General features: G+C 39.5%; 1 protein-coding gene across 8 annotated transcripts in view; it reads right to left on the bottom strand.

Moving 5' to 3' along the window:
- STAG2 (STAG2 cohesin complex component) overlaps positions 1-24,110 on the bottom strand; it is a 182,897-nt gene that overhangs the window by 109,125 nt on the left and 49,662 nt on the right. For 4 of the 8 annotated variants that reach the window (XM_073361289.1, XM_073361284.1, XM_073361283.1 and 1 more), the window contains exon 2: positions 9,987-10,055. In XM_073361289.1, coding sequence (XP_073217390.1) covers positions 9,987-10,030 — 44 coding nt within the window. In that variant the 5' untranslated portion in view covers positions 10,031-10,055. Of the gene's footprint in view, positions 1-9,986; positions 10,130-13,458; positions 13,558-24,110 lie in introns of those variants that run through there. The other 4 variants (XM_073361285.1, XM_073361288.1, XM_073361286.1 and 1 more) reach the window with 2 other exon arrangements.

A 24,110-nucleotide genomic window follows, 5' to 3' on the forward strand; every position in this document is an offset into this window, starting at 1 on the left:
CTTTGAGTAATGTCCCTATAAGCATTCCACTTCACATGACTCCCAAGCAGTATCCCTCATAAGGAGACATGAGCTTTGAAATCAAGTCCAGAACTGAAGAAAGAATTACCGTACCAGATCTAGAGGCACTACTAGGGCATAGCATCTAAAGAAGGTGTGTACCAAATACCATGTAGCAGCTCTGCAGATCTCAGATACTGGGACACTATTAAGTAGAGCTATAGATGTACACTCTGACCTCACAGAGTGAGCCAGCACACAAGGAGGTAGTGGAATGCTGGCTGCAATGTAACAAGCAAATTATACAGCAGAAATCCAATTTGGATTTCTTTGGGTAGAAATAGCAGAACTTTTAGATCGGTTTTCAAATAAAAAAAAAAACAGTACTAAATCATTTTGATAGGTTTCAGAGTGGTTGCCGTGTTAGCCTGTATCAGCAAAAACAACAAGGAATACTTTTGGCACCTTAGAGACTAACAAATTTATTTGGGCATAAGCTTTCGCGGGCTAGAACCCACTTCATCAGATGCATGGAGTGGAAAATACAGGAGCAGGAGAAAATACATGAAAAGATGGGAGTTGCCTTTCCAAGTGTGAGGTCAGTCTAACAAGACAATTCAATTAACAGTAGGATACCAAGGGAGGAAAAATAACTTTTGTAGCGGTAATGAGAGTGGCCCCTTTCAAACAGTTGACAAGAAGGTGTGAGTAACAGTAGGGGAAAATTAGTATGGGGGAAAATTAGGTTTGTAATGAGCCAACCACTCCCAATCTTTATTCAGGCCTAATATGATGGTGTCCAGTTTGCAAATTAATTCCAGTTCTGCAGTTTCATTTTGGAAATTTCACAGACTATCTAGTGAGAAAGCTAATGCCTTCCTGACATCTAGAGTCAGTCCCGAGAAAAGCAGTCCCGAGATTGGCATTACAAGGCTTTGGAAAGAAAATTGTCAGGTAACCGATCTGATTCAGATGAAATTCAGAAGACACTTTAGAAAAGAAATTGGGATGTGACGAAGGAAACCTTATCCTTGTAGAATACTGGGAATGGAGGATCTGCCATTTAGGCCCCCGTTGCTCCTACTCTGCAGACTGATGTAATAGCCACGAAGAAGGCTGTCTCCATAGACAAATTCAGTAAGGAGCAGGTTGCCATCGGTTCTAAAGGAGGTTTTGTGAGCTTTCAGAAATAAATTATGGCCCCAACCTGGGGGCTTTTACCTGTGGGAAAGGATTTCCCAGACTGTTCATGAAGAGTACAGTTGTAGGATGAACAAACCGGGAAAACCCTTCATTCGTGGTATGAAAAGTTGTTAAGATGGCCAAATGAACCTTGAGAACACTGACAGTTCTGTTTTCTTTAGCTGCAGCAGGTAGTCCAGAACAAGCAGAAATGAGGCAAATTCAGCAACAATTTTCTGGCATTCACACCAGTGACTAAATATTCTCTACTGTTGAAGGTAGATTTTTTCCTACTATTCAGTAATATCTGTTGTACCTCTGCAGTACAGGTCAACTTTAATCCCGTGAACTTTCACACCCCCTAGTGGTTTCTTGGGGTGACCATCGACCCTGTACCATGGGAGCACTGAGGTGTGCCCTCTATCCTAACAGAGATGCATCCATGGTTATAGTTACCATGGCGTTGACTGAAGGAAGGAATCTCCCGTGCCTACATTGTGATGAACCTTCCACTTATCTAGGGTGTGCTTCACCTATTGAGGAACTGACACTTGTTTGTCCAGGCTGTGTCTGTTTGGCAGGTATACTGACCTGAGACAGCCCTAGAAACTGCAGAGGTGTAATCTCGCATGCTCTGTCATGAAAGTGCAAGCCTACAAGTGACCTAGAAGTTGATGACAGTTTCTGACTGAAGTCTGCGAGCGCCCTTGAATAGTTGTGACAAGCATCATGAACCTGTTCACAGAAAGGAAGGTCCTTGATGACAAGGGTCCAGGGATGCCCCTATAAATTGTATGTTCTATATGGAAGTCACTGTGGATTTTCCCCACATTCAATTGAAGACCAAAGTCCAAGAACTGAGAAAGTGCCCTCTGCATGAGTCTTACTCTTACTGTGACTGATCCTCAAGCAGACAGTCATCAAAGTACAGGTATACTATTATTGCCTGACAATGGAGGTAGTCTGTCACTACTGACTTTAAGGTTAGAAGGAACCATTGTGATCTAATCTGACCTCCTGCACATTGCAGGCCACAGAACTTCACCAACTTCTGAAAAAGACCCCTAACCTCTGGATGAGTTACTGAAGCCCTCAAGTCAGAAAATTCACCATTTACATTAGTTTAAACTTGCAAGTTATCCGTGACCTATGCTGCAGAGGAAGATGAAAAACCCCCAGGGTCTCAGCCAATCTGACCCAGGGGAAAATTCCTTCCTGACTCCAAATATGGTGATCAGTTAGACCCTGAGAATGTGGGCAAGATCCCCCAAGCTGATAGCTGGAAAAGAATTCTGTGTAGAGCCCTCCCCATCTACTGCCCCGTGTCCAGCCGCTGGGAATTTCTGCTACTGCCAATCACTGATGGGCCACATGCCATTGTAGGCAGTTCCATCATTATCATCCCCTCCATGAATTTATCAAGCTCAGACTTGGAGCCAGTTAGGTTATTTTTCCCCCACTACTCCCCTTGGAAGGCTGTTCCAGAATTTCACTCCTCGGAAGGTTAGAAACCTTTGTTTAATTTTGAGCCTCGATTTGTTGATGGCCAGTTTAAAGCCATTTGTTCTTGTGTCCACATTGGCACTTAACTTAAATAATTCCTCTCCCTCCCTGGTATTTATCCCTCTGATATAGTTACAGAGAGCAATCATATCTACCCTCAGCCTTCTTTTGGGTAGGCTCTTTGAGTCTCCTCTCATAATAAGGTAGATTTTCCATTCCTCATATCATCCTAGTAGCTCTTTTCTGCACCTGTTACAATTTGAATTCATCATTACTGTGGCCAGAGTTTGCCAAACGGTTTTTGCAGGTTCCAGCAGAGCCTTTTTGATAGGATGTGCAACTCTGGATGATGCCGCAGAGTGAAAAACATCCAACAGCTTGAGTTGAGATTCTTTATCTCAAGCGTATCTGTAGAGAATCTGCCCCATGTTTAATGAGGTCTTGAAACTGTCCAAAAATCAGCCAGCCACAGTTGGAGGAGAAGGTATTATGGTCTCATCTAGTGATGAGGATGAGATGTCAATCTGATGGGGAGGCTCTGTCTGTCTGTCCTAGCCTCCTGATCCTCAAACCTTTCCTCCTGCTGAGTGGTGTGCTGGGAAGGGGAAGCTTCAGTCTCCCTGTCATCTCGGTGAGAGACTGTCTGAACCTTGGTGAACTGTTGGCAATAAGCTGCTCAAGGATCCCAATATGGCCACTGAGAAGCACAGTGGGAAGGGGGTAGCATACAGGGATGATCCCAACAAGAACCATGAGGTCCCCAGACATTCTCCCTCTCTCTTTGACAAAGGGGTTTCCTATGTAGGTATGTAAGAGAACCCTGGACAGAGACTGATGATACTGAAGGGACGTCTCTACTGTCGTCTCTTCTTCCCCTAACCAAAAAGGGAGGTGAATTAGATGGTACAAAAGATGTATAAGGATCCAGATAGCAAGTGGTTCTTGGTACCAAGAGATGCAAGCAATGGAGACTCTAGTTCAGCAGTCACCGATCAGTCCTTCAGGCACCTAAAGTCTTGCAAATCAAGCAGAGTGGAATTGCAGCACCGAGTGAGGTTGAGATATGCACTGACTGTATTGTAGGTTTGTCCCTGGGGAACAGCACCAAGTTTTGAGCACTTCACATAGTTGGAGGCTTAATCTTACACAGTACTGAAGAACTCAACAGAGGTACCAGGAGAGAGGTTAAGTCCAATGGTACTGGTCTTCTTTATTTGTTCTGACCAGCTCTGCTAGATGGTACCAGCACCTTCTCAGAGCCTCACTTACTTTCAGAAGAGCTACGGTACAAGAGGAGCCCACTACCTCTGCAAGATTGAGCCTTGAGGCTAGATTCTGAGGCTATTACCTGCTCAGAGAGCGAGGTCTTTTCAAAGTGGATTCCTAGAGGGGAGTTAGAGCTCCCCTTCTTGGAACCTCTACTTGAGGTCTCTAAGGCTTTTCCCATTCTGCAAGAGTGTTTCACCAAGGTGGAAGGGGTACTAGATATCTCTGGAAACTGATGTACAGGGGGGGTTCTTATGACCGGTTTCCAAAGCGGGGTGAAGTGAGAGCTCCATAATTAATAGTCACAACTTCATTGCCCAGTTCTTCCTTGCCCTGGATTTGAGGGCAACACAGCTGCTGTGGAATGTGCAACTTCTCTAGGCAACGAACATACTTAAGAATATCTGTTGTTGACCAGGATAACCTCTCTACATGTGAGGCGGCGATTAAACCCTGATTAACCAGGTATACCCCTTAGGAAGGGCCTCCCTGGAGGAAATAAAACAAACTTCCAAATAACTAACTAAAATAAACCTAGTTAGACTGAAATCAGAAGGTAGTCCAGATGAACACAATGGGGATACACTAAGCTTCATCACAGGCCGAGATAGCTGAGAAAGAACTGAGGGCTATTCACCCATGCAGCCTGATATGATGATGGGTACAAGGATATCAGCAGAGTAAGCCCAGGCCGAACAGACATTGCTAACAAAAATCTCTGATCAAAGACACGTTGGACACACGTGCACCTGAAGTGGAGCACCCATAGGGACACTACTCTTAGAAGAGCCATTCATTTTTAGACACCTAAAAGAAATACAATGGAACATAATGTTGCGGAATATTTTCCATTAACTAAAAGTGTTTCACAAGAGTAAGTTATTTCAATATTGGTCTTTTTTAAATACTATTAGCATGTCTAAGACGATGAAAATGTCACCATTTTTTTTAAGAATTTTCATTAAACCAGGTATCTTAACAGAACAAAGGGGTTGGTTTTGTTAAGAAAATTCATAACATCTTGAGACAAAGTAAGACAAAAATGGGTAAAACAACGAATAAAACTGGAGCTTATTAGCTTCTTCCTGACTATGAATATGCATGAGACTATGGCACAAGTACGTTTCAGTGAGACCTATATGCTGCACTTCACTACATTTTCTTAATATCTGCCACACTACTGCAAAACTGACGGCTCTCCTCCCTGCCAAAGCTTGTAAGCAAGACTATTCTATTAGAAAATATACATGAATGTCAATGGGAGTTACAAATCTATTAAGAGAATAGGGACAGAGAATACATCTACTGTGGTTCAAAACTCAGAAGTTTTCTACAAAATTTTCTAAAACGTTGGCACGTGTAGCAACACTACACTTTTACTTTAACATACCATACTTTTAAAAAATGCTATAATATAAATTAGGGCTGTCAACTGATTAAAAAAATTAATTGTGATTAATCGCAAGATTAATCGCACTGTTAAATAATAAAAGAATACCATTTATTTAAATATTTTGGGATGTTTCTACATTTCCAAATATACTGATTTCAATTACAACACAGAATACAAAGCGTACAGTGCTCACTTTTGTTTTTTATAGTGCATATATTTGTAATAAAAAAATAAAGAAATAGTATATTTCAATTCACATAATACAAGTACTGTATCGCAATCTCTTTATCATGAAAACTGAACTTACAAATGTAGCATTTTGTACAAAAAAATAACGGCATTCAAAAATAAAACAATGTAAAACTTTAGAGCCTATAAGTCCACCTAGCCCTACTTCAGCAAATCACTCAGACAAAAGTGTGGTTACATTTACAGGAAATAATGCTGCCCACTTTCTGTTTACAATGTCACCTGAAAGCGAGAACAGGCTTCACATGGCACTGTTGTAACCGGCATCACAAGATATTTGTGTGCCAGATGCGCTAAAGATTCATATGTTCCTTCATGCTTCAATCACAATTCCAGAGGATGTGTGTCCATGCTGATAACGGGTTCTGCTTGAAAATAAGGAGAGCGGACCAAGACATGCTCATTTTCATCATGAGTTAGATGCCATCAGCAGATGGTTGATTTTCTTTTTTGGTGGTTTGGGTTCTGTAGTTTCTGCATCGGAATGTTGCTCTTTTTAGACTTCTGAAAGCATGCTCCACACCTCATCCCTCTCAGATTTTGGAAGGCACTCCAGACTCTTAAACCTGGAGTCGAGTGCTGTAGCTATTTTTAGAAATTTCACATTGATACCTTATTTGCGTTTTGTCAAATCTGCTATGAAAATGTTCTTAAAACGAAAACGTGCTGGGTCATCATCCGAGAGTGCTATAACATGGAATATGTGGCAGAATGCAGTAAAACAGAACAGGAGACAGACAATGCTCCCCAAGGAGTATAGTTACAAATGTAATTAACGCACTTTTTTTTTATTTAAACAAGCTTCATCAGCATGGAAGCATGTCCCCCAGAATGGTGGTTGAAGCATGAAGGGGCATACGAATGTTTAGCATATCTGGCATGTAAATACCTGGCAATGTCTGCTACAAAAATGCCATGTGAACACCTTTTCCCACTTTCAGTTGACATTGTAAATAAGAAGCAGGCAGCAGTATCTCCCGTAAATGTAAACAAACTTGTTTGCCTTCGTGATTGTCTGAACAAGAAGTAGTACTGAGTGGACTTGTAGGCTCTAAAGTTTTACATTGTTTTGGTTTTGAGTGCAGTTATGCAACAACAACAAAATACATTTATAAGTTACACTTTCACAATAGAGATTGCACTACAGTACTTGTATGAGGAACTGAAAAATACTATTTCTTTTGTTTATCATTTTTACAGTGCAAATATTTGTAATAAAAATATAAAGTGAGCACTGTACACTTTGTATTCCGTGCTGTAACAGAAATCAATATATTTGAAAATGAAGAAAAAAACATCCAAAAATATTTGATAAATTTCAATTGGTATTCTACTGTTTAACCATGCAATTTATCATGATTAATTTTTTTAATCGCAGTTAATTTTTTTAGCTAATCGTGTGACTTAACTGTGATTAATCAACAGCCCTAATATAAATGTAAGAGTTAGGAAACAAAAAGGCCACCTGTTCCTACAGCAATATTAACTTGGCTAAATTTCACCTACGTAATATTAGTATTTTTGCATTTCTTGTTAAATTTTGTTATTAAACCTTACACGTGTATCCTAAATTATATAGACTATGCACTGTATGCAAATTCATGTTGTCATAGAACCTATAATATTTGCATTTGCTGACATGCTTTTAAACTATGCAACCCTAAAAGTGATCTGCAAAGGGAAAGTGTCAGTACTTGCTTCTTTATAATATATAAAGGATGCCAGAAAGTTGAGAGCCCCTACAGTTGCAAAAAACGTTTTCAAGCTAGTTGGTTTATTTTTTAAACTTTAGAATGATCAGGTATGTCAACATTTTGTTGTTCCCATTTTGTAGAGGAATCAAATATGGATTGGAATTGTCCCCAACCATTAAAAACACAGGCTGTAAGTCTTTAATAAAAAAAACTTTCATCCCAAAACTTGGCATGTGAGAGTTTAATAGGTGTGAAAACCCAAATTCTAAACATATGATTAAGGGCTTGTCTACACAAGAAAGCTGTACCACTTTAAACAGGTTTAATTAAACTAATGAAAAAGGCTGTGTATACACATCTATTTTGGTTAAACCACATTTATTTCAATTTGCTTTAAGCTAATTAGGAATCAGTTTAAATTAAACCACAATAAAATACTCTTAAAATAAGAGATGCCCATAGAGATTTTTACACCAGTTGAAACCAACTTAAACTGGTGCAACTATTTCTTGTAAATAAGGCCTAAGAATTCCTCTTTCCTCCTTTCTCAACTGTTAAGTTTTACACCCTTAGTACTTCTGTTGTCATGATCTCACTAGTTCTCCAGATGTCCCTAGTCTTTCAGGAAAAAGAACAGACAAAACTTGCATCTTACATAAACACAACACATATCACACACAAGTTTTAATTTAAAAACCTTTCAGAAAATACATTGTGAAGAAGCAAATAAATCACACAAACCCAATTCTAATTTATGGACATGCACACAATTCGGAGAAATTGTTTCTTGATTTAACAGTTGTGTGTATTTAATTTTCTTGGAGAGTGGAGCCAGAGGAAAAGAGAAGGGTAGGGAGTAATAGGGTTAAGTGGCTGTGCTTAGTAACGGATTTAAATAGTTCCTACCTGACAGAAAGTTAACCTTAGAACTCTATTAGACTCTGCTAATAAATATATTTTTTAAAAGTCTTAAATACTGCTGATGCTCTAAATCCATTTTTTCCAATCACATATCTCTCTCCCCACCCCCAGTACTTTTTTTTATTGTCCCCAACCAACCCGAAGAAAGTTGGTACTCTTTATTAAGCACTAATTACATGCAGAGTTCAAATTTTAGGTACTTTTCAGCTGAAGTCATGACTCAAAGAAGGGTTTTTAGGATTTCTTAAGTGAACTACAAAGGAAAAAATTGATTATGTATAAAGAAGGCCTAAAAAGGTTTCTGTCTGTACCTATGAGATACATTTAGCTTTTCCTCCCCTGTTAAAAACAAAAAAGCCCACAACCCACATTAGGAACCCAGTTTTTGTCGACCCTGAAAGATTACGGATGACTGGAGAACCCATAGGATATTATCACAAGTAACTGAAAAGTGGTATCATCTACAGTTAAAGTTTATCAAAACACACACACATATTGTTTAATATATATTTATATATATAGTGATAGACCCAGGCCAGTTGGGTACAGCAGATATACTCGCCACTGGATTAACAGTTTTCTGTTCCCTGACTGACCAGAACAGGGGCTGCTCCAGGCTAATGAGAACACCGGACTCCAATTAACCTACAAAAGAGTCAGGTGAGGCCATTAAACTAATGTGACCACCTGACTCTAATTAAGGCCCTTCTGATACTATAAAATGGCTCACTCCAGTCAGGCCGAGGAGAGCCAGGGAGCCAGAGGAGAGGAAGTGCAGCTGAAGGGCTGGTTAATGAAGACACCCTCAAGTCATTGATAAGGAAGCCCTAATGAAAGGGTGAAGAAGGAGAGAGGAAGTGGCTCAGAGAAATGTAGCAACTCTGGCAGTGAAAGGTTGGCTGCCAACAGCTGCTACCATTAGGGTCCCTGGGCCAGAACCTGGGTTCCCCCCAACCCACCACTACAGAAACACCTCCTGGGAGGGGAAAACAGGCCCCTGTCAGGACAAGAGGCTAAACTGTTTTGGTATGAGTCCGTATGAGCAACAGGGACTGTGGGAGTTCTCTCACCAACATTCTTGCTGGCTTATGATGAAAAGGGCTCAGTAGACTGTATCCTTGGCTCTAGAGAGAGAAGGGCTAGATGGAGGGTTGCAGTGAGCCTCTGAAGCTAGCATAAACTGCCTGGAAGCGCGGGACCCACGGGGACAATGTCGGAGCTCTGCCAGTATATATCTCTGTCTCTCACACACACACGGCAAAAAAGCAACTCTCTTAAGGATTAAGCAACCCTAGCCCTTTAAAAAAAGGCCTCAATCAACATCTGTCTCCCTAAACAGAAACAAGACGACTTGACATTACTCCTATTTCTGTCCAGAAAATTTCTAATCCAGAGAAAAGTTTTTTTCAGAAAGTTATAAGCATCTGAAAAATGTTGCTATAATGGAAACTATTCTGTGACCATGACAATAGATTCTCCTACTAGCAAAATGCTTGATTAAAGATTCTAAAAATCTAGAGTAAAAAATAAAGTTAAACCAGTTATACGATTGCTATTTTAACTCTCTCTGGAAACACAGGACACCATTCAAGCCATGCTTTAGATTTAAATCACTGTAACTACTTGACAGAATAAACTTTGTTATGTATGTATTAAGCATTGTTCATTTTTCTGTTTTCTTTAGCAATTAATCAGAGCAACAGTGTGTATTGTCATTGCACCTACAACAAATGTGTTTTACCTTAAAAAGTTTGGCCATTGCAATTTTAATTACTTACTGAAGGAGAGTAAAATCACTTGGTATTTCTGGAGCTGCTATCATTTCTTTATCATCTTCTGGACCACCACTGTATTGGAAATATGTTCAAAAAACAGTTTACGGTGCGCAAGCACGTTTTCTTCCTTTCACAAAAGACAATTCCTATTAAAAAAAACACAGACCAGGTCAATCTTTACTCTTAATGAAAGGCGCAAAAATGTTATGGTCATTAATGTCTTGTACTGTATATCAGCCTCTGACATACATTTCAGAAGACTGGAAGTTTATTTTCTCCTTTTAAATTACAATTTTTATAAGTGTTCTTCACCCCATAATCTCTCCCCAAACTCCTGCAACAGCATCACAATATTAAAACAAAATACAGCACAACATGGTAAATGATATATAGAAAAAAGTCTCATTTTAGAACGTGAAGCGGCAAAGAGAATATGCATGCATTCCTGATTAGTCTAGATCATTTTAGAAGACTAAAGAACAAAACTTCAATTTCTTCTTTGAACCAAGGCCTTGTCTGCATCCACAGTAGCTAGACACCACAGTGAAAAGCACTCTGTATCCACAATGCAGTGAAAGGCTCTGGCAAGAAGGCAGTAGGGAAAAGCTCTGACAGAAAGGAGCTGCCAAAGCCTTTCCTCACTGCCTCCTTCTGCAGAGCTTTTCCCCACTGCCAGAGCCTTTTACCAAAGGGAGGCAGGAGGACACTTAACTTCTAAAAATAGAAGTGTAGACATAAAAGGCACTGTGAACCATTTAGGGTATATACCCTAAGCTTCTGGTGTGTCCACACTACTAGACCAAGCAGTACCTGTCTGCACTGTTATTTATATCAGTGCTAGTGGGGCATGCAGCGAGTGTAGTACATGTTAAAAACACACAAGAAGGGGGTCTAAGAGATACTGGCTTTTCTGCACGTCTACTCTTCAGTGCGTTTAATATGCCAGATTAACATCAATTTTTACACTAAAAGAACAGGAGTGGACTGTCTAAATGGGCCATCTTGATTATCACTACAAAAAAGTTTTTTTCTCCTTCTGATAATAGCTCATCTTAATTAATTAGCCTCTTACAGTTTGGATGGCAACTTCCACCTTCTCTGTATGTGTATATATATATCTTCTTACTATATGTTCCATTCTATGCATCTGAAGTGGACTGTAGCTCACAAAAGCTTATGTTCAAATAAATTTGTTAGTCTCTAAGGTGCCACAAGTACTCCTTTTCTTTTTACAGCAGTTTAGTGGTCCATCTAGTATGCTAGCAAGAAAACTCATAGTGGACAAAAAATTAAGAAGTACTGCCATCTAATACAACTGTGAACTATTATGGGCTGAGCTGGAACCACCACCTATAGTTACTTCCCATTGTAAGAACCTTAGATGCTTAAAATTTAGCTAAAATTCAACTGTTCATGCTGAAATTTTCATGGCTTCCAAGTAAGGCATGACGCCCCTCAGGCTTCTATGTAGTACACGGAGGCGTGACCAGGCGGCTCTGCTCGCCACCCCGTCCACAGGGCGGTTCCCAGCCAATGGGAGCTGCAGGGATGGCGCCTGCAGATGGGACAGCATGCAGAGCTGCCTGGCTACACCTCGGAGCCGAAGGAGAGACATGCTTCTGGGAGCTGCTTGCAGTAAGCGCCGCCCAGAGACTGCATCCCTGAGCCCCCCCGCCACCCCACAGCCCAATCCCCTGCCACAGCACTGATCTCCCTCCCGCTTCTGAACTCCTCGATCCCAGCCCAGAGCCCCCTCTTGTACCCCAAGCCCCTCATCCCCAACCCCACCCCAGAGCCCCATCCCCCCTCCTGCCCCATCCCTGATCCCCCTCCCACCCTCCGAACCCCTCAGTCCCAGCCCGGAGCACCCTCCTGCACCCCAAGCCCCTCATCCCCAGCCCCACTCCAGAACCCACACCCCCAGCCGGAGTCCTCACCCCCTCCCACACCCCTACCCCCAATTTTGTGAGCATTCATGGCCCGCCATACAATTTTCATACCCCAATATGGCCCTCGTGCCAAAAAGTTTGCCCACCCCGGTCTAGTATCTGAGGGATGGAGCAACGTTCACAATAAGCGTGTCATTAACATAATGGTAACTCCACAACCAACATTTTACTTATTCCAGTGCACAACCAAGCATCACCACTCAGCCCAATATATTGCTGACTGTTTAAAAAATTCAATGAATAAACTGTGACCTCAGGACAGGAGGTACATGTCACCTAAAGACAGGATGCAGAAGTAAAATGTCTAGTAACCATTAAGGATTGATTCTTGGAGCAGCTAGTCCTGGAACTCACAAGGATAGAGGCAAGTCTTGATTTGGTCTAGCACACAAGATCTGGTCCAAGAGGTGAATATAGCTGATTCATTTGGTAAGAGCAACCATAATGTAATTCAATTTAAAATCCTCGTAGGCGTGGGAAATATCAAAGAAACGCTCCACTGTAACATTTAACTTCAAAAAAGGGAAAGGACACAAAAATGAGGAAGCCAGTTAAATGGTAATTAAAAGTAACAATAACAAGAGTGAAATGCCTGTAAGCTGCATGGAAACTTTTTAAAATCATCATAATAGAGGCTCAAACTGTAGGTATACCCCAAATAAAAAAAATGAAAAGCAACACGACCAAAAAAATGCTACCATGGCCAAACAGAGTCAAAGAGGTGGTTAGAACCAAAAAGAGAGATCCTTTAAAAATGAGTCAAATCCTACTGAGGAAAATACAAAGGAGCCTAAACTCTGACATGTCAAGTGTAAAAGTATAATTAAGCAGTCCAAAAGAATATTTGAAGAGTAACTAGCAAAAGATACAAAAATGAACAAAAAAATTTTTGTACAGCAGAAGCAATAAGCTTCCCAGACAATCAGTGGGGTCCACTGGACTATCATAGTGCTAAAGGAGCACTCAAAGAACACAAAGCCGTTGCAGACAAGCTAATTAATTCTTTATATAGGTTTTCACTGCAGAGAACATATGAGAGAGATTCCCACACCTGAGCCATTCTTTTTAGGTAACAAATCTGAGCAAACGTCAGAGATTGAGGTCAACAGAGGATGTTTAGGAACAAATTAATAAATTAAACAGGATTAAGTCACCAGGACTAGATAACATTCACCCAAGAGTTCTGAAGGAGCTCAAATATGACACTGCAGAACAACTAGCTGTGGTATGTAACCTATCACTTAAATCAGCTTCTATATCAAATGCCTAGAGGATAATTAACATAACACCAATTTTTAAAAAGGTTCCAGAGATAATCTTGGCAATTACAGACTAGTAAGCCTAACTTCAGTACCAGGCAAACTGGTTGAAATGATAGTGAAAAAACAGAATTATCAGACACAGGTGAAAACAATATATTGGGGAAGTCTCAACATGGCTTTTGTAAAGGGAAATCATGTCTTATCAATCTATTAGAATTCTTTGAGAGGGTCAAAAAACATATGGACAAGGGTGATACAATGTACCTGAACTTTCAGAAAGTCTTTGACAGGGTCCCACACCAAAGGCTCTTAAGCAAAGAAGCAGCCATGGGGTAAGAGGGAAGTCTTCTCATGGATCAGTAACTAGTTAAAAGATAGGAAACGAAGGGTAGGAATAAATGATAAGTTTTCAGAATGGAGAGACTTAAACAGTGGTGTCCGCCAAGGAACTGTATTGGGATCAGCACTATTCAACATATCCATAAATGAGCTGAGTCTACAGATGATACAAAATTACTGAAGATAGTGGAGTCTAAAGCGGAGGAGTACAGAGGGATCTCACAAAACTGTGATTGTGAAACAAAATGATTGTATTTATCAACATTGAATTTAATCTAAGTAATGCATATTGGAAAACAATCCCAACTATACACCAAAAATGATGGGGTCTAACTTAGCTGTTACCACTCAAGACAGAGATCTTGGCGTCATCATGGGTAATTCTCTGAAAACATCTGCTCAATGTGCAGTGGCAGTCAAAAAAGCTAAAAATGTTAGGAACCATCAGGAAAGTGATAGATAATGAGACAGAAAATATTGTAATGCCACTGTATAAATCTATGGTATGCCCATGAAGTTCTGGTTGCCCTATCTTACAAAAGATATTGGAATTGGAAAAAATACAAAGAAGAGCAACAAAAATGACTGGGGTCTGGAACAGCTTCCATAGGAGGAGAGATTAAAAAAGACTGGGACTATTCAGCTTACAAAAGAAATGACTAAAGGGCCGATGTGACAGAGGTCTACAAAATCACGACTGGTGTGGAGAAAGTGAATAAGGAAGTGTTATTCACCCCTTCACATAACACAACTAGGGGGTCACCCAATGAAATTACTTCTGTTTTAAATTTGTTGCCTATTACTTCTTCACACAACGCACAGTCAGCCTGTGGAATTCATTGCCAGGAGAGGTTGTGAAGGCCAAAAAGTATAACTGGGGTTAAAAAAGATTGAGATAAATTGCGAAGAATATTTGATAGGTCCATCAGTGGTTATTAGCCAAGATGGTCAGGGACTCAATCCCATAATAAATTAATGCTTCAAAATATTTGACCATTTTTACATTATTTTATATTTGACCCATCAATTGACCAATTATTTTTGGAACAGTCAAATGCTCAGTCCTAATCTGTAATCACCACAGTACAGTCCTATCCAGAATTTATAGAACAGCTCAAGGTACCAAAGTCTCAACATTAGTCTGCTGTTAAGTGAACATGTGTGAAACCCCTACTGGGAAAAATGTTTATATCATCCTCTTGCAAATGGCCCACATGGAAGATAACAGTTTACTATTGCTACCAGTTACTCAGTTAGTGAAGTGGTAGATGTCTGTGCTGTAGATATGAGGCAGAGAAGTAAAGTTATTTGTCCGCAGTCACACAGAGTCTGTGTGTGAACAAGAATTACAATATATTCCTAGTTCTGCACTTAGACCATATCTGTCTCAATATTAGAATCTGTAAAAATATAGTTCTGGACAGCATTGTTTCATATAACCACAAACACTTTTAAAGAATATAGTCATCACAAACTGAGTAAAGGAATGTATAAACTGTTCAAAAATAATCTCAACACAGAATTAAATTATAGATTTGGTGCATCTCATTCTGAAATTAAAGACATCATCTATTAAAACTAGGTATCTGTAGTTTTGTGGTGACATACTCTGCGTGTTTCATAATTAGATTCCTAGCACAAACAAGAAAACCAGATGATTATTCCTGAAGTATTAAATTTCTACCTTCTAATTATAGAAAAGAGGGATATGAACCTGTCTCTTAGAGCTAAAGAGTGTTACAAAAATAGAAGTGTTTTGGGATTGTTTTTGAGAGGGGAGAAAAACAGAAGAGGGGAGGGTCCTAGCATTTGGCCAGCAACTTTCTCAACATATGAGACGTCAATAAATTATTTACACAGTATCATTGGTGTGCAAAATGCTCTACATATCAGTAGGATGACACAGGAGTTTACAACATTAATTCCAGCAAAAAGGTGCTGAGGTTATGAGAAGGATTAGGACCATAAACAGTAAAAGGGCAGACATATGCTTTTGTTGTATAAGTATCTTATTAGGTCCTTTAACTTACATTTAAAAAATAATAATAATAATACTTTGATGTAGTCAATTCAGAGCAGGCAGCAAAAAGAGCCTATTTTGAAGATGCCATTTCAACCAGCAATAAATTGAAGTATCCATAGTAAGCACAGATTTAAAGCCAGACCTTTGGCATCTAGTACTGGTATATGTATCTGCTAAGGTCAACACAGTTTCAGTTTCATGATAATTAGAAATATATCTTTCATATGTTTAGTAGTTACGCATTTAAATTTTGTCTATTTATATATTTCATACAGCTTTCAGCGTTTGTTGGCAAAATTAAGTTGACTTATGAGTTTATCTATGAATTTCAGAAGACCATGAGTTTTACTGAAACATAATTAACTTATTAACTTTTAAAAGAAAATGTATCATGCTGAAAGATCACAAGGTGGAGCTCTAGCCTAAAGCTAACTAAAGAAACTCTAGAAGACAGGTCATCCAGAGGTTGACCTAGTTATTTCTTTACAATAAACTTTATAATACATTGTTAAAAACAAAATACTGTAGCATATTTTGCTTACATTTGCCAAATCTCTATACAAAACAGTTCAAATACATCAAAAAAGTTCCTGCATCTTGGGTGAAATTAAAAAACACATTTATTTGGAATCACTCTGGACTCTCCTTGGATATAAAAATGTCAAGGGCAACTATATCACTATATCATGACCTTGCTGAACTTTGTAGACAGTTCCAAAAATAACTGCAAAAAGTTTTAAATTACAATGTTTTACAGCTGTAGCATGTCCCACAGTGATGCATCACCATACTGTAACCAAAGCCCTTTATTTTCAGTTTCTATTTTGTTTATAATTTTCTGGAAACTTATCCGTGTTTATTACAAAAATTTAAAAAGTGGGTGAAAATCAGTGCAAAAAATTAACTTCAGTGTTCTGAGTATATATTAGGGGAAGGAAGGACAGAAAATAAAACAAAGTACTTCTGATCTGGTTTCACACTCTGAAAGGAAAGATGGCAGCTTGGTGACTTGAGCAGCCCAGATCACAAAGCTGCCATCTCTCCTTCCAGAGTGGGGAGACAGATCCGTGGAGTTCCGGCATTTTTCTTTTTAGGACTTGGGCACTGACGTACAGATATGTACATACACGTATGTTTGCATCTTCCACTATGTTACCTTCTTTTAACAGGCAGCCTTGCATTTACACTTAGACTAATTTATTATTAACATAAACACATCTACCAAATATATTGGATTTTCTTAATCAGTATTCAGGTTGTTTTTTTTATTACCATTACGACTCAAATAAATCAAATAGGTTTTGTAAAACCTAGGAAATTTTTGGTAAATAATCATAAATAAAATAAATAAATAAATAAATAGTAAAAGCTGAAAGTGAAGGACCTTGACTATAACCTACCATTAAAGATTTAACAAACAAGAAGTGTAATACCATTATGATTCATTAAAGCGGGAAGGGGGGGGGAATGGGAGAAAAGATCTCCAGTGATATCAGTCAGTCATTTAATTATATCAGTAATTTACAATGTATCAGTTGAGGATTCCATTATAAACACCTGTGATGGTACAAAAGCAAGGACTAAAATAAGCTTCTAACTCTACCCACAATTGGAGCTCTACTTCACTGCAAAGTTCACTCAAGTTATAACTTGCCCCTAACTCCAGTCCCTTATACAAAATAAATTGAGTTTAGTACTACTTTTAACTCAAATTGGCTGGCCTGTGACAAGGCATAAGCTAAAACTTGAGTATGAACAACTCCTCAGGTGTTAACACAACCAGAGGCTAGCACCACTCAAGTGCCAATACGCTCCAATGCCTTCCTTCTCCATGTGCCCAAAAAAAGACAGACAAGTTCTCCCACAATTCACTTGGGAAAAATTTAGAAAGAGATTCATGTTACTACAGCGCTAAGGACCATGGGATGTGCCCCCAGAAGTCTTGGCATCCCACACAAGTGAGTACAGTGCGAGCGTGTACACACCAACTTTAGTACTATTTTGCAATGTGGCCGCTCTCACTTGCGCTAAGTTGAGAGAAAAGACTGAAATGTAGACAACTTCTTAACTCTGAAGTGACAACATATCTTTAGTCAAACTTTACTTAAATGTAGCAGCAGATACCTGTAATATAAGTCACCACTGACCAAACAACCCAGTAATATGTAATCCCACATATGGTGCCAAAAGGTCAGGTTTAATTCAGAATTTGTTATTAATGGTGATACAGAGAGAGAAAAGCAAATTATCTGAACTGAATTTACACTTAGAGACTTATAAGAAATAAGGTAAAGTTTTATATCAGCTCTCTTTTCTTTCCTTTTTTAAAAACAAAGCTCACATCTCTTAAGGAGACTATTTCACACTTAAACTTCAGGATAAACATCAGGAAGAGATGCAAAGAAAAGAATGATGGTCTTACGGACAGGTCATGATTCTGTACATTGGGATTCAATTTCTCATTGAGCCACCAACTTCCTATTTGACCTTAGGAAAGTCACAATCTACATTGTGCCTCAGTTCCTCATCTGCATGGAGTGACATCTGAAGAAGTAGGGTTTTTTTACCCACAAAAGCTTATACCCACATAAATCCGTTAGTCTTTAAGGTGCCACCAGACTCCTCGTTGTTTTTACTCAAGTTACAGAATCACTCAAAAACGATAAATACATAAAACAACAACATAGAATAATGCCTGAAGTGACTACCGGACGTTTCACATGCTCTAGATTGAACTGATCACATTACAGTAGCCACAGTCACAGAACGAATTGCTAGGGTGTTGCCATGTGACTAGATGAGTGCCTTGTTGCATTTTTCCACTCTTGTACATTTAATATGGAAGGGATTAAAATATTTTACAAGAATATTTTAAATATAAAGAACATTTAACTTCTTCCATGCTTAAGAACTTCGGCATTGTTCTTTTATCATAACAATGGTCCATTACCCGCATTCTAGAGGACAGTTTAATACCCCAATAAAAGGCAAACAATTTGCTTTTATCACTCCTGTGCGTGACCCTGACACTGTTTTTCCACAAAAGCTGAGCTTCTCCTCCAATAGCGTGGCTCCAAGCAATAGCCCTTTCTGAAGGACTTTGTATTTTGCTAGACTAGTGATACAATTTGTGGGATTTGGCACCACAGCCTGTTCTTCCGCCTTCCCCCTCCCTGTCTCCCCCAGCCAGCAGGAAAGGGAGGGCTGGAGCCATCACCGGGGTTATGTACTTCAAAAGCAGGAGCAAAGATTGAACATTTTCCACCTCCACTGTCTTAGAAAAATCCTTGGAGTTATTTGGTACCAATGGATCATCATTAACAAGATCCTTGAGAGAACCAGCCTAAAGTCTAAGCAGAATATGCGGGACCTTTGCAGGCTTTGCTGGTTGGGACACGTAGAATGCATGCCTCAAGACTGACTGCAAAAGGCTGTGCTCTATGGTCAACTTAAGAACTCGCCGCAACACAGAAGGAGACCAAAGCTCCAACAGAGCAATGAGGTCAAAGCAAGGCCTCAAGAAATTCAGCATTCCCACTGATAACTACTGTTGGAAGGATTTTCCCAGTTAACTTTGCAGAAGCCAAGTTAAGACTGGTGCAGTCATTGCACAGCGCCATCAGAGAGCACAGGCTGAGGTCCAGAGGCAAGCCAGGGAGCAAAGTATGCTTCAACTTCCATCTGGCAAGTGGACATGTACCTATTGTGGGAAGTACTCGCACATCAGGCTCTTTCCCATGCTATCACTAAGCACCACTGTCAAGATGTTGGACAGCCATATAAAAGGCAAACAGAAGTGGTCGAACTGACCTTAAATACATCATCTATTCCTTGTTTTATAATAGCTGTCAGGTCACCTCTGATGTAGTTCTAATCTTTTTAATCTTTCCTCTCATGGAAGGATCTCCATGCCTCTAGTAATTTTTTGTTGCCTTTCTCCACACTTTTTATTTCTTCCTCATCCTTTATAAGATAGGGTGACCAAATCCAAAAAACAACATTATGGTATACCACTAATATCATTATGCCATTATATAACAAAGCTGTTATTCTCCATCCCTTTATAAAAATTGACCACCATTTACTTTTTTGAACTTCTGCACACTGAGCAAGTGTACTCACTGAGCTTTCTACAAGAAGATCTAGTTCGCTCCATGACCGCCCTCCCAAAAAAATCCATCCACAAGCGTTATTTACAGTAAATTTGGTACCCATAAACATATGACAGGTTTCAGAGTAGCAGCTGTGTTAGTCTGTATTTGCAAAAAGAAAATGAGTACTTGTGGCACCTTAGAGACTAACAAATTTATTTAAGCATCAGCTTTCGTGAGCTAGTGATCACTGAATGCATCCAATGAAGTGAGCTGTAGCTCACAAAAGCTGATGCTCAAATAAATTTGTTAGTCTCTAAGGTGCCACAAGTACTCCTTTTCTTTTTGCATAAACATATGAGTAGTTTGTATAAATGTTTTGTATAAACGTTCCCATCATTTTCTATATCAACAGCACTGATCCCAGCACAGATTCCTGGGCATCCCTATCTTAGCCTCCCGGCATGAGAGATACGTTTGATATTTGAGCAGAATTGTTTTGATGTTGTTACATTTATCAATTTATAACTATGACCATCTTACAGTAGCACTGAGGCCTCGAGATATCTCCTTCAATCAGGATACAAATGACTTCAGTTTGTTTGCATTCTTCAGTCTTAATTAGGCTGGTGTACTTTCCTGGCCTTATAGCTTCAAAACAAATTAGTATTTCAAGAATTTGAAAAAATTGTTAAAAAGAGGAAAGGTTTTAAAGTGTGTTCCAAAAATGTCTAGCTCAAACCTCAAATGCTATATTACAAAAATGTTATAGATTTATAAAATACTAAATATTAAAGGAGCTATTTTCAAAAGCACTCATAATTGGCCTAACTCTACCACCATTAAATTACTGGTAAAACTCATTTGTTTTGTTCTATAATGAAATGTGGTGTTGGATCTAACCTGATGTTATTTTATACTTGACAAAATATTTATTACAGGTATGTAATTATTACAGGTCAGAATTATAAAGTTACTCAGTTTGATTGACAGAATTATTTTTATAAATAGGAGAAAAATAAAACTTTTTTATGAATAGGAATAAATGAGGCTGTTTCATATATGTACTGCTGTGAGTTTAAGCATGCCTTGCAAGCATGTTTTTAAACTATATTACATTGTTTAGCAACAGGATTTTTTTTATATTCGTATTGCAGTATATGGAATAACTGAATAAGAAATCTGATTCTATTATCTAATAAAAGAAGATTTCCTACCTATAGTCTGCTTCTCAGAAGAATGCATCTTACAGGATTCTCACCCCTGGACCTGAGGTTTTTGGGTTTTTTTAAACTCACAATATTCAGAACACTCTTAGATCTAAACAAAAATACATATATATTTTTAACCATTAAGAGTGGTAGTGAGATAGAGTACGAGCTAAGTTCCCTAATGTTTGTCATGCATCACGCTTTGGTAAAGAAATGACATCCTCCAGATGTTACAGTCAGTTCCTTGGACTGCATGGAAGATGAAGATCCTAGGGAATAAATAAAATAAAAGGCAATTCAGGATAGCTAACGGACAATCAAAATAGGCCTTACTGAAAAATGAATACCAAGGTTCAAGAGAAATGCCTCATAAAAGTGAAACCTCCAAATTCTGAAGAAAAGTAAGTTGTGGTAAGCAAGGTTCCTGAGAGGTATCTTTAGAGAAACAGAATTACAGATAAGTAAATTTCTCACCTGCCCCAGAACTACAAAAACAATTAAGAAAAGATTAGTTGGCTGGGATTTTTCAAGAGCCTAAAAGAGTTAGGTGCCCAAGTTACATTCAAGTCTATTTTCAAAGTAGCAGCCGCATTAGTCTGTATTCGCAAAAAGAAAAGGAGTACTTGGGGCACCTTAGAGACTAACAAATTTATTTGAGCGTAAGTTTTTGTGAGCTACAGCTCACTTCATCGGGAATTGAGCATTTAATTCCTTCAAGCTTCTTGGAAATTTCCAACCAGATCACTACGCCCCACATAAGCGGCACATTGTTCTTATTGTTTCCCTCCCTCAAAAGCCTGGTTACTGCAGAAGACATGGATCCACCATACACAGTAAGCTACCAACTAGCTATATAATAAAACGAAGACCTGAATAACCTTTATCACTGCTGTCTATAGATTTGCAACAGCTTCAATTGTAGAGGTAGCATGATCCAGCAGACAGGGCGCTGGACTGGAACTCAGGAGAGTGCTATACTTTGTTCTTCCATTAAGCTGCTACTTGACCCAGCATACATGATTTCACTCTTCTACCTCTGTTTCTCCTCTCACCATTTAGGCTGAAATTTTCAAAAGGGGCTCAAGGTAGTGACACAGAGTGCTGGGACTCAGCAAATGAACCATCATTCTATAGTCAGTTTAGCCAGTCAGGCCCTGACACAGGTCCTGCATATGGAAAGAGGTAGCTGGGCCTGATAAAGGGAGCTCTCTGTGCAGAGACGTTTCCCACCCCTTCTAGGTAAGCTCAACAACTCTGTAAATAGTATGGCAGCATGAATATCTAAAAGGTGGTGAGGTGAAGCACTGTACATAAACTACACAGTGGTATCTACAAAAGGAAGGTCTCTGAGTGGTCTGTGAGTGAATAAAGATGACTGGAACAGAGGGTGTCGCATCACAGGAAGTTGTGCCTGAATATCCCAGCCTTACATTGTAAGCTCTATAGGAGGGGACTGTCTTAATAAAGGATAGCAATAAGACAGAAAATATGATGTCACTATATAAATCGATGGTACACCCCCACCTTGAATACTGCATGCAGTTCTAGTTGCTCCACCTCAGAAGAGACATTAAAATTGGGAAAAGGACAAGAAAAATTATTAGGGGTAGGGGAACAGTTTCCAGGGAGAGATTAAAAACACTGGGACTGTTCCGTTTAGAAAAGTAACAACTAAGGGGGGATATTACAGAGATCTATAAAACCATGAATGGTGTGGAGAAAGTGAAAGTGTTGTTTACCCCTTCACATAACAGAAGAACTAGGACTCACCTAGAAAAATTAATAGGCAGCAGGTTTAAAACAAACAGAAGGAAGTACTTCTTCCCACAATGCAGTCAACCTATGGAATTCATTGCCACGGGATGCTGTGAACGCCAAAAGTATACCTTGGTTAAAAAAAGAGGAGGTTACTCACCTATGCAGTAACTGACGTTCGAGAGGAGTGTCCCTGTAGGTGCTCCCCTGTTGGCATTGGTGCGCCCCTGCGCCGTTGTTCGGAGATTTTTACAGCACTAGCCATATCGGCCGCGCATGCGTGGAGCCTGCCTCACACACCAGTCTTGTCTTAATAGTACTCATGCGCGGCTGAACTCCTCAGTTCCTTCTCAGCTTGGGAACAAAAAGGTTGGTGTTAAAAAGGTGAAGTGGGAGAGATGCTATTCTTTTGCGTGAGCTGAAATGTGCTCCTATGAACTCCAGTTGTTGAGTGTATATTTTCTTTGTTCATTCATAGGCCAAGAGCATGGAAACATTGGACTGTCTATTGTGTGGCTTGAATGGCTTCTTGGAGGGTCCTAGCTTTGAAAAGGCAGTTGTCGAGGTAAGTAAAACTTATGATTCCCTGCCTTCTGAGATGAACTGTTACAACTAGGAGGAGTCTGGAAAAGACACGAGGCGCAGTCGAGAGGCGGAAAGGTAAGGACCCTGTACTGGTAGTGTTGTGAGCCCAGAACAAAGCGAATAAAATGTCTGTGGGCAGGATGTATGGTCATAGGAACATAAGCATCCTGCAGGTTGAGGGCTGAAAATCAATCTCACGGCTCCAGTGCTGGAATTATGGCTGCAAGAGTCACCATTTTGTATTTTTTTTTTTTTAATTTAACAAATTTATTGAGGCATCTGAGGTAGAGAACGGGTTGCCATCCCCAGTTTTCTTTTATGTTAAAAAGTAATGGGAGTAAAACCCTTTTCCTCTGTGATGGTCAGGCACTGGTTCTACTGATCCTAATTGGAGGAGGTGACGCACCTCTTGGTGGAGCAGTTGTTCGTGAGAGGAGTCCCTGAAAAGGAACAGGGTGGGAGGGACAGGTGGGGGGCAAAGATAGAAAGGGAATAGGCACTGAAGGGATGATGTTTTCTATAGCCTCGATCACATCTTCAAATTTGCTTATTAGTGGGATGGGGATGACATGGATCCAATGCATTGGTACAGCAACATTGATATCTTGGTCACTGACATTGTTGTTCATATGGTCTATGACTTTGTTGAGTATATGTTAGGTAACGTGGACGTTGATAAGGCTGGTACCTATGTTGTCTCCTCCTATTTGCAGGGGTTTGGATATTGAGACACCGTAATTTCGTTCTTGAATCCTTCATGGAGTGAAGTACATCATTGGCGTTACAGGCAAACAGCTTTTCACCATCAAAAGGGAGATCTTCAATGATATTCTGAACCTCATGAGGAAAAGACTATGAAAGCCATGAAGCATGACACATCACGAATGCTGTAGCAACAGACCTCGCAGCTGT

The sequence above is a fragment of the Lepidochelys kempii genome, chromosome 9 (genome assembly GCF_965140265.1).
Source record: "Lepidochelys kempii isolate rLepKem1 chromosome 9, rLepKem1.hap2, whole genome shotgun sequence".
NCBI lineage: Eukaryota > Metazoa > Chordata > Testudines > Cheloniidae > Lepidochelys > Lepidochelys kempii.